This window comes from Bactrocera latifrons, unplaced genomic scaffold (assembly GCF_001853355.1).
Source record: "Bactrocera latifrons isolate USDA-ARS-PBARC rearing strain unplaced genomic scaffold, ASM185335v1 scaffold_30, whole genome shotgun sequence".
NCBI classification, from domain to species: Eukaryota; Metazoa; Arthropoda; class Insecta; order Diptera; family Tephritidae; genus Bactrocera; species Bactrocera latifrons.
Genome location: NW_017536630.1, coordinates 34,473 through 46,806, shown reverse-complemented (window position 1 = coordinate 46,806; position 12,334 = coordinate 34,473). Strand labels below are relative to the sequence as shown.

Genomic DNA, 12,334 nt, shown 5'->3' with positions numbered 1-12,334 from the left:
AACTATTATTGTCTGTAGCGACATGTAGCAAGGATATAAGAATATTCATCGAAATCATGAAATATTTGCACCTTCAACTATGTATGTTCATAGTGCGCTTTGATCTCTACTAAGCAAGTAGTTTGTTGGGTGGGGCGTATGAGTAACATAATAACACAATAACTTAATGCCGGAATGGGTGCCTCGCTCAAATTTAGCCAGCTGCAGTTTTCTCTACAACATTTCTGCTTATATACAAAGCAACAAATGTGCATATACTATATATATGTGTAAATATATATAAGTTATGTATGTGTATGTGCAACGGGTGTCACACCAACGCACGTCCTTGCTCCACTTTGAGTTTATTTGCGCTGCAAGGAGCGTTAAAACTTCGCTAAATGTGTATTCCTGCTTACACGAATGTGCTGCAATACTTTGCCGTTGGTTTTGGCATTGCTGGCATATATTTCTGTCTTTTTTTGCTGTTGTTTTTTAAGCGTTTTATAGCTTTTCATTTTAGTGCTATTGTTGTTGCAGCTATGGCTGCTTCGGATTGCAACTGACATCACCAACAGCAACAGCAAAAACAGCAACAACGTTAGCAACAGTACTTGCTCCCCGCTGATATTCATACGCACTGCGAGGCAGTTATACTATATGCGTATATGGTACATATACTTAGACGCATACCAACAATTGCACTTAAGCACATATTTATTGCATTACGCGGAAATGTGTGTGTGTGTGACAACAAAAGCGAAAGCAAAAACAATGCGCATACTTCAGCGTACGCGCGCATTTATAGCTTRCGGTTGCAGCGTGCCGTCTTCTGTTGCGGTTGTTCGCTGCCGCGTCGCCTCAATGCCTCGCAACCAACGCAACACCTTGCTCGCTTACTCACTCGTCGCAGCCTCGGCTCGGCGTATGCATACTTCTCTCGCTGTGTGGTGTTAGCCATGGAATAGGAAAACTTTTTCACTTGCCACATGCAACGCACTGACGCATAAGAAAATTTGTGTGGCAAGCAACTCCCATTTCGTGGAGCGGCAGCRAAATCTCCCTTTTGTTGTTGGCTTGTGCAATTCGGCACTGTGGTGGGTTTTTGCTATTTGTGTGGTGGTGTGTGTTTGCGATCGCTTTTTGCCTTCWTCTTCTGTGGTTAGCTGCGCCGTGTACCGTTGCGCTGTCTTGCGTTGCGTTGCGCTTGTTGCGGTTGWAGTTGCACTCTGCCGTTGCCAGCGCTGGTGTTGCCACTTCTGTTTTTGTTGTTAATGGTGCTGATGTTCTCACTTCGTCGTCTCTTTTTCCTKATATTTTTTTGYGTTATTTTCCAGTTGCTTTCATTTCTTGTGCTACGCCGACCTCTTGTCTGCACTCTCATTGCATTATTTGTGGCTGTMGCTTCCCTGAATCGTCGAAAATATTTTTTAAAGATTTTGTTGTAGTACTCCTTCAGCYTTTTCTAGTTTCATAGTCAGATACAATTTCTTTTTGCATCACTCTGCATTCGGCAGCAAGCTGCTCATAAAACAGTTTATATATGTACGTATGCGGATAGAGCAATCTCGTATATTTTAAATAAAGCAAGGCCARAAGAACACGCTCCCAGTGGAGTTGCAACATGCAACTTGGTTCAATTGAAAATTTCTTGTTAGCTATTCTATTTCATCTCATAAATTAGCCATAAATTTCGATAAGCAATGCTGGTGCCTAAATATAGCGRTATGAAGCATTTAATAACTGCCCAAAGGCAATCGACACCTCATTCAGCAAYTCAGCTATTTTATAACATTCAAAAGCATGAAGAAAGTAATAATTCAAAATATTAGAATCTGTTTCCYATAAATTGTTACAAATTTGTTATTATTGCTCCACTATAAGGTATTGTATATAGTAAAAWAATTTGTGTAATTTTACAGGTTCAATTTATTTTATTCAAAATAGTCTCTTTCTGCTTCAATACAGCTTTTTGCATGATCCAGAAGCGTGTCGAACGAGTGTTTCAGGTCGTGCAAGCCTTGTGAATGGACTCTACGTCTGCATAATGCTTTCGGATTTTKATTGGCCCATATGTTGATCGTCAATCCTGTCCTCATGACGACTTTGAAAACATTGAAACCGGTCAAGTACTCTGCTACTTGAAAAGTTTCGGTAAAAGTTTTACCGATTTKAAAACAAAATTTAGATTCAAAAAGTCCTGTTTACTTTGGAACGGACCTTGTATAGCTGTCGAAGTGGAAGTTACTCAGCCTACTATACTTGACGAGATTTTGTGCTTTTTTTAGTATACTATATACGGTAATTTTACATTATTTATCCGAACGAGARCTCACGTGGAAAATTTCTATAATTTTTCTTTTACATTTTTTCAATAGTCTTGCAGGTTTCTTTGAAATATTCAAAACTTGTTTCACCAAATTCCATAGTTTTTGCTAAAGCTTAGGTTAGAAAGAGCGAAGAGCTTATAATTCGAAAGCGTATGAGAGCTAATGGTAGTGTCGATAGTAAAGGAGCGCACGGCTAATATTATCGCTCTGCAATCAGAGTGGATACTACCCTTTTTGAAAGAGGCTGTGCTTTAGAGCAATGGATCATCCACTGTTTTAATGGTAGCAATTTCGACTTGAAAAACGCTACCGAGGCCTAAAACTGAAATTGATAGATAGTTGCTGACTACATAGCACTCCTTCAACCCCACTCATACATTTCCCCCAAGGTTTTACCCATAAGAAGTTTACTGTCCTTCTCATCTAGTAGATTATAACGGAAAATTTCATACGCAGCGTGTCACCATTCTATGTTCCTTGCAATAAAAATGCCGAAACATTTTGTGCCGGACAAGGAATATTACGTGTGTAAGCGCAAATGAAGAGATGTCGTAATAAAATTTACTATTAATTTTTACATATGGTCAAGTTAATCTTTCTCTTCATTTCGATGAGCCGTTATCATCTTACCGTGCACGACAAATGTCCTAAATCTGAGATATTATATCTTGATCACAAAAACTTTTATTGACTAACAAGAGCTTCAAAGTTAACTGGAAAAAAACTAAGCTTTTACTATATGTTAAAGGTATATGGCTTTAAAGCCAAAGTGGTCCAATAGGCCATTGAAGACAATAATATACTGGGGTGCTAACCTTATATCATGTGTAGAACAGTAAAATGTATAAAATTTCTACTGGTAATCAGAATGGAGCTGACTAAACGAAGAGACAAATACCAGACAACAGTGYCCAGGCATTGCTTGCTTCAAGTATTCGGGATTCTGTTGTAATTCGCGTTAGACGCTGGCATCTAGAAAGAATTTTACTCTTCATAAACTATATAACGGCAATCCATCTGATACGTATCGTGAAGGACAAAAACTGAGCTAATTAGCTAAATCGACTAACCTAATCTAATTGATATTGCACTCTTTCTTGGTATCTATCTGGTCCACAATTGATTCCTCTTATTAATAATATGCCTTGCCGTTTTGATGGAAATCTTGACACCATCGATACAATTCCCGTTTTAMGGATTATGTCACTGTACTGACATCCATTACGAGCTCGTAAAAGAATTTAAGAGTTTCTAGTACAACAACTCCGTTAGGTCCTACCACCATAACGGTGATTGATAAAATATGATCGAGAATTGGCTCAGCGATACAAGAATTAAACTATTTGCAGGCGAAAAAATTGTACACAAAACTGCAACGGAGAAGAGTGGAAACATTTTTATTTTTGCTTTCACTTTTATTAGCTATTGTTATTTTTTTCTTTACTGCATGACTTTTTTCATCATGATTTTACTGATCGAGTATGAGAAAATTTACAAAAAACGATTGAAATCAATTTTTAAGATCCACCCTAACATACATACAAAGTACAAAGAGAGATTTTGAAATCCCGTGACATTTCAAACACACCCAAACTGAAGAAAAACGGTAAAGATATCGAAACGAAGCCGCAAGAAAACACAAACTGCAACCAGCGTCCTATTCTACTTRAAGACGAAGGAGGAGCAGTAGTTAAAGCCATAGCCCAAGTAGCCTGACGAAAAAGGCAACGARACAGAAGTAGTAATGCGTTGGGAAGAACTTCAAATTAAAGAATGTGTTACTCCGCTGGAGATGCCACATTTTAGTTACTATCYCTTGGTATGCACTTGGTTGCATTGTCTCCTTCTCTTATGCATAACTGCTTGGCTGCTGTCGTTCTGGCGCCACACATACACACACACACACCCATACACATGTACAACAGAAAACCATTTGTGATAGGAGCAGTTGCAAAACAAATTTAAAAAAAGTAGAAATTTCAAGAAAAGTTTTCACATCGACATTGCTGCATAGAAGTTGAGAGAATGTAAATGTTGGCAGCGTGAGCAGAGGAGAGAGATGCAACGGTGAAGGGTCGTAGCAGGCAGATTCAGCTGACACTGGTATGTAAGTGTCAGTATTATGGCGTACGGATCGTATACGTAACATTGCGTCGTTGATAGTCGTCTTTACAATAAATATTATGTAGATGATTATGTTGATGATGAAAATGACAATAATGACTACAATGCTGAGCGATATATTTATGCTGTCACAGATTTATCTCTAGCTCCACCAAGGCGTTGCGTTGGCTTCTCCTCGCTCCGTTTACGAATCTTAAACTCCTCTATTTATGTAAGAGGAATATGTGTGTTTGTAATGGCATATTTTTGTTTCGAAATTAATTAAAAAATAAAATCACTGAAAGCAGAACGATTTTACGAACCTTTTAACAACTTTGTTCGCTTTCTACTTCGCCCATGACACCCCAAATGTCACTCGYCGGATTTAATTATGCGCAATATAGCTACATATTTATGCTGATTATGATGACGATACTGAAGCCAAAAATTTAAARTTTCAAGCTGAAAAAATGAAAGATACAATTTATAATAAGGGTAAATTCTAAAGCCTGTGATCTGCAGATACGAGTAGAGCCTATAACGACATATGGAGCAATGTTTTTATATTATTGTTTTTCAAAATCAATAAGAAAATTCTAAACTTGTCGATGAAGGGATTGACGACCGAAWTGCTTATTATCTATTATATAATCCCTTAGTTTCTCTTCAAAAAGTTGAAAGAACGCTTTTTCATATTCTGCTGGGTTAGAACGCTGTTAGTTCTGAAATCAGTTGTTGGAACAATATTTGCTCTTAAATATCCTATACAGAGGTCTTTCGTTAACAATAAATAAGCTGGTAGCAAATGGCTTGACCGAATGTACAAAATAAGTTGGAACCCTACTGCGCTCTTGGTCACCTTTGTTCGCCGACATTTGGCATTCTTCGATTGCTTCAAGTAATATTTAAAGCGTCGACTGAACTCTGCAGAATTATTATGCGTAAAAGAAAAGGTTAAATTACTAATGACGATCTTGCAGGAGGCAGTGTAATCTGATCTTTTCTTTCTTTCAACTGGATTTCCTAATAGCGGTTAGTGTGTGGTTAACCCATCGCTCGACAGRTGGGTCTGCATAACTGAATCGACCATAGACTATCAACTGGGTAATATTTTTCAAAGTTCGTTGGGCAATTTTTTCTATTGCTAGCACTCCAAAGCCAACTAACACTGATTCACCTCTTCGAAAACTGTTGGGAGTTACTGTCGAGACTTTAGATTTTTAATTTTTTATTGAAATACATTCATATACATATTGTATTTTATGAATAATGACAACTCTATGTGGCAGACTCGCAATTTCAAGACAACTTCCTACTTCTAATATACTCAAGCTAAGTATGAGCGTATGTACACGCCTACTCATGCACGCACCATTCATGGGTACACTTAGCTTCGCCGGTTTCATTTCCATTAAAAATTTTTGTGAATTAATTAGAAAACTTTTCYCAACTGCCAGCAAAAGAGTTTTACGCATTATGTATAGAGATAGCGAAGAGCTGTGAATGCAGAAGAAACATAGTAAAATGATTGAATGAATGTGGGAATAGAGTTATGCTACATGGCACAATAATAAAGCGAGATATTTTTGCATTTACATATATGTACTTGTATWGTATTAAAGTAAYGAGCTTGCTGAGGAACAAGCAAATCCACAGCGCCAAAACCACTCCAACCAAAGAGTTATTATTAAAATCGCTCTAGCGCTCTTTAAGTTTTTCTCCTTCTCTTGGGTAATTCAACTCAACCTGAATGTGGAGTTCAAAATATTGGGTTGACTTGAGCGTTGAGTAGAAATAAAGCGCATATTTTGTTTAAACTTTAAAATATGGCAGACAATTGCAATGAGGTRATTTTAAATTGAACAAAGCTAAGTTGAATAACTCCACAAACGCATACATAACTACTCAAATAACCAAGTGCTTAAAAACGCCTCTCAGCTGTTGAGTTAAGTGACGTCTCAAACAAACCCAAGGCAATTTTYAGTAATCGAAAAATTCATCTGAAATCATTAGGCTCGTCTGCAATGTTCGACATAGGRGGATTTAAGATATTATTATGCGAATAAATACGTTACAGCAACAACAGTGGAAGGTTAAACTTTGAGTGKAAATAAATAATTTGCGAAATGCTCAGACAAATTGATGATTTTCTCTGTCTGGGCCTATTTAATAAGTTTACCATTACATTAAGTACATAACGATTTTGTTTTGAATGCCCCAGCGTGCGGCTGAAGTGTTTAGCGCTAAAATTTCAYTTCACCTCAGCAAAATGGGTGTGGCACTTGTGCTCAGCGTTTGACATCACAATGCGCYAGTTAAGCAATTACTCGCCTAATTGGTTAGTTTTATAATTTTCATTAGTCAAACCAAATAGAAAGTTATCTGCAAGCTGTATTTAAGACTAATGGTAGCGTCTACACTGATTTAAGCTTTGCCGGAAAATTACTTGGCTGCTTCACTACGAAAGCTGAACCTTTTTCAATTATCAAGTGAGGAGAGACGTATTGAGTTTTGAAGAGATATATTACCAAATTTCTGGTTAAGATTYACATTATAATATACATTTATATCCGCTGAACAGGATGTAATAAGGTTGCCACATTGTATGTAACACCTAGAAGATCAGCATGACGAGCTGAGTCGATTGTCCTTTTGTCTGTCTCTATATATAATATGTATACAATCTAGTCCCTTAGTTTTTGACTTAACGATCTGATATTTTTCCCATATCCTTTTCTCACAAAGGAACTGCTTATTTGTTGGAAGGACGATGTCGAACCACTATAGCATTTAACTGCTATATAAACTGAACAATCGGCATCAAGTGCTTGTATGAAAAACCTTTTCATTTAACGAGATATCTTCAAGAAATTTGGCCTGGATCATTATCTTAGATAAAAATACAAAATCCGAAGAAATTGTAATACAAAGTAAATAATTGGAATCAACTGCCCCCGGGAACTTTTTGCGTTTATGAAGATTATTATAACTAGCTTCGGTGCAGTCGTAGTTAATGTTTCTTCTTGCTACTAGCATTGGTTTCCTTCGGAGAAAGCTTTTTAGACGAAAGCCTTTCCTTAAGTACCTTGCAGTCATTCGAAGGCGTGATGTAGATTAATACCGGTTGAAGTAAAGACATCCTCCTTAACTCATGCACACTCAGCTCATGTCTAAATTGCTTTCATATTTAATAAAGACTACTTAAAACTTAGCATTTTCTGTGCACTCGTCTCACTATCCATCATAAAGCTGTAAATTACCCAACGATTTTGATTGAGTAAATACTTTTCAATAATTCTTTCGTTTCATAGCAAAGCTATACTCTACGCCATTTGATAAGAACAACCCTTTCTATCTCTGTACAAAAATAGCATCGACAGTTTTCTGGCTGGATGTTAGCAAAATTAGGAATAACTAAAGTACAGAATTTACCTAGCATACTCAACGAGTGGGTGATATAACACCCAGCAAAACTAAAATGGCTGTGAGCAACACCAAAAGCTCCGTCAGGATTACGAAGGACCTCTCCGAGCTGCTCGATGTCAAACTAGGTTTCAGAAGGCTTTCGTCTTCCTTCCGYGTGACTTCTTCAACCTACTTCTGGAGAAAATRTTCGWGCTGCAGAACTAAACCAAGAAGGTAYAACCTTCTATAAGAGTGTACAACTGCTGGCGTTTGMTGATGATATTGACATCATTGGCCTTAACAACTGCGCAGTTAGTTCAGCTTTCTCCAAAAWGGATAAGGCAGCGAAGCAAATGGGGAGTAAAACGAGGCCRAGACRAAATATCTCCAGCCATCAAACAAACAGTCAACGCACCCGCGACTTGCCTCCCACGTCACTGTTGACAGTCATAACTTCGAAGTMGTAGATAAATTTGTCMATTTTGGAACCAACAATGTCAGCCTGGAAATTGAATGCAAGATAACTCTTGAAAACAGGAAATTGAAAAGCAAAGTTCTCTCTCAGCGAACAAAAACCAAAAGTCACTCATAATTCCCGTCCTGCTATATGGTGCAGAGGCTTGRACGATGTCAACAACTGACGAGTCGACGTTGCGAGTTTTCGTGAGAAAAGGTCCTTTGCGCGTTGGCCACGGTGAATATCGCATTCGATGGAACGTTAAGCTGTATGAGATATATGACGGCATTGACATAGTTAAGCGAATTGAAAGACAGCGACTACGCGCTAGGTCATGTTGCCCGAATGTCCGAATGTACGTATGTATCTGCGTACGATTAGGTCGAAATATTTGTCTAATCCAAAAGCAAAAATAGCATTGTCATTCCTTCATATATTTAAAATTTCAATTGGAGTTCGATAGTTTAATGTAAATGATTTAAAATCATGACTATGGGTTCGAGACATACACTTCATCAAATTTACTTTTACTTAAGMGTTTTACGTAAGAAAATGGAGTGGCTGATTTGCTCTCTCGGCTAACAGAACATTTTTTACAGCCACTGATTATGACTAATCCGATGTGTGGTGCAAGGCTGAGGACAGTGACCATAGTCAGTGAAAGCTTCACGGCATTGTGTCTGTTTAGTGGGAAGGCTTTAGGAAGCTCTACGAACATTTATGGRTCATTGACRACGTTTAATATCTTCTACAGTGAAGCTATTCAAGCGCTATATGTATAATTCTTCTTTTATGAAGACTCTTTAATACATGATATTTATGCAATTTATGTATATACAAGTGCATATTGACGCGCATAAAAACTCGTAAATGATTCACGAAACAGCAGGAGAATCAATGATAAATCTAAGTTTTTACTGAAATCCTGCCAATCAAGTTAAAATTTTAATATCCTTGCACATTTTCATAAGCGTACAAATTTTACTAATTTTTGCTTTCATTTTGCGCTCTTTTCTCTTTACAGCGTTTTAAGGACAGTGACATCGAAGTGAAGCGAAAGGATGGCATCATGTTGCTGCGCGAATTGGCAGCTGAGGTGAAAAATTTCATGGATTTCAAACGCAACGCTGTGATGGTAAGTTCACACATACATACATATACATATATGTAAATACATACATACATTATCAAAAAATGTATCAATAATCGTAACTGTAAAGCTACGTTATGCGCACAGTTATGCCGAAGCCAATGCCAAACTAATGAAGGCGGAAGCGCCAAAACTGGCAAAGGCGGCAACGACGTCGCGAAGGCGCAAAGAGATCGCGKCGCGGCAGCACTCRGCCGAGACGAAGATTTGCCAGCCAACAAAACGTCCTTATAGCGCCCAAAAGTAGGCAAAGGTGGGTGCGAGGGGCGTCGCAGAACATAGTCGAAGCAGTGAAGTGTTTAAAAATTATAATTTCTTTGATATCCGCGAGCGATTTTTGAGAAATTGAAACAGAACTCAATGCCTTTGTTCGTGTGCCCCACGCTGRTTGTGTAGGCATCTATAAGATTTTGAGGCAAAAAAATATAATGTGGAAAGGAAAAAGTGTCCAAATAAGTTGCAACTTTAAAACAACGCCGTTAGGCTTTCTTAGCGCATAATAAGGAGAATCAAAAAAGAGGTTGCTTAGTTATATGCCAAGAACTCTGCCACAGATTGGGAACCTACTAAAACGATCCAAGAATATGTGCGTAAATATGTAAATATATATTGATTTATGTMTGCACATAWAMATATATCACCAAAAGTTATGAAATAGTGTAAGGAAAAGGTTAATGCGACTCCGCCGTTGTATATCGCTTTGGGCGCTTATACTTGTATCGAACATAAAACAAAAGCGTAAAGACTCACGTTTCTATGATTTACCCATTTCTTCGCGTATTTATTGGGTAATAAATAAAAAATGTATGCATAAACTTTAGTTACCTTAAGTACTGCTTGTGTGCACAGATTTCATTTATTGGATGCTCGTGTCTCCTGCAATCCCATTGAACCTATTTCCAGGGGCTGGTCATTCGATTGATGTGAGGTGTTTGCTCGTTTTTATGATTAGTATAATATTACTGCTTACCTAATGCGTAAACTTTAGGTCATTGATTTATATTTCTGCTGTTTTATTTRAAAWATTCACCTGTAGTTAAAAGATMACATCGATTATTTCTGGCAAGTTAMAAATAAGCCTTACTTTAAATAGCACATGTGCGATATGACACGAATGTAAGCTGTTCCACTTTTTTAGAAGCTTTGTGTTCTGAAAAAATAAAAAGTCTGATAGTCGGATAAAATACTTGCTGACCCCGCAGGCGTTGTCCTGCGTGATATTATGTGTTTTGAAATGAAAAGAAAGTTGAATATATATTATGTTGAAAACTCTTTTTTTGCGATTTTTCTAAATTTTTTGGTTTCTGTTCTGGTGCGTAAATGTACAGAGAAGATGGTTTTCCATTTCCTGGGCACTCCATGTATATCTGGCCGTGTGCAAAACATGACACTTTCAGATTTATGCCACACACTTCTAGCGACTATCTCTTGATTCCCTGGAAACTGAATAGGTTTGAACTGTGAATAATCGTGGGCAAGAAAAATGCTCTTTTTATTTTATATAAATAAGTTTAATTTAAAAAGGTAATTTTGTCAATTTACATTTAACCACAAAATATGTAACAAGAAAAGCTAAATGTACTCGCCACGTCCGAACGTACTATTAAAATCCACGGCGAGCGGACGAGGGATATCCGTATGATTCATTGCCAAGATTTGAGCGTAGCGCGCAGGATTGTTGTCGATCAGTGTAAATACATATACGAAAGTTGGTGTCGACGCGGCGCAATACTTAGAACAAATTATGTATCCTATCCTGTTGTCCACCCCTAGGTGTGGTGAGTTGTGTTGTAGTGTCATCAGCTGTGATGATGCGCCAGTTTTACCGGGTAGCGGGGGTGSATGCTTMACTCATTTAAACAAACTGAAATGGCAAATCGTTGGAACTGAAAAGAATTCGTAGTATCAAGCATTCGGCCCCCTTGTATTCGATAGCTGCGTTACAATCAGTCGGGTTCCATTATACAGCTTCGGTAGTTCGTGAAACTACCAGGTATSTATACTGTCGAAGCGCGGGGCATGAAGCGGGCCTTCATGGCGTTACCAGCAGTTTTTTCAGTGACTGAAGATTGCGAAACATAATAATAACAGWTCCAACTTTGAGACGCAAATAATGCGACGACATAACAAGCCTCTCCAAAGAATTTAGAAATTCCACTGGATAATTCACGATTTCGTCTTCATTATCAAGACGATCGATCCATTTGTATTAGCGTATAAAGTGTGTAAACTTCACTACTAGCAATTGCTGGCTTGCTTCTCAAAACGTTGCACACACCGTACCATTCACAGTACGCAATGACTCAAATTAAGTTGAACCGCGTACATTAATCAATAGCAACCAAAGGTAGAAGCGTTTTTATCGGGTGGATTGTGTAAATTCGTCCCAAGTAATTAGTTAAGAASACACCTGGATGTCCATCTACTGGTTTGCCTAGCCTTCCATGTATAATATCGGATAACTGACGAAAGTTGAGAAAGAACTCGTCTAGGACAATTTTGTTGCTGGCGGTGTTTTCACTGGCGTTGTATTCCCCGAGTTGAAATACACTTTTTGGACATTCACCAAATGAACTGCGAGACGCACAACAGCTGGAAACGTTGGTCAATAGGTTACGATSCATGTGTTGTCAACTTCGATATTCACTCCTCTAAATTGACTGCTGAATGTTCTACCATCGTCGTCTGGTGAGCGACGCCCATACAATGGATATATATCATTTGCAGTTTGCGTTTCCGAAAGAAAAGCACGTGGCTGGTATTTCGAATAATTCTATATAATTTCCAATAATTTACCTTTTGTATAGCCGAAATAAAGAAGGCAAACGATAGAAATTGAACGAGTCAAATAATTTACAAAAGTAACTTTTTGGAAATGTATGCTCATAAGTCGATTGAAAATTAACATAT

The 12,334-nt window shown here is 37.8% G+C and overlaps 1 protein-coding gene across 1 annotated transcript in view; it reads left to right on the top strand.

The window, feature by feature from the left end:
- The window catches only part of LOC108970512 (voltage-dependent calcium channel subunit alpha-2/delta-3-like), a gene marked incomplete at its 3' end in the record, with an annotated part of 91,888 nt that overhangs the window by 45,248 nt on the left and 34,306 nt on the right, over positions 1 to 12,334 (top strand). The window contains exon 3 of the mRNA XM_018935954.1: positions 9,299 to 9,409. Coding sequence (XP_018791499.1) covers positions 9,299 to 9,409 — 111 coding nt within the window. The remainder of the gene's footprint in view (positions 1 to 9,298; positions 9,410 to 12,334) is intronic.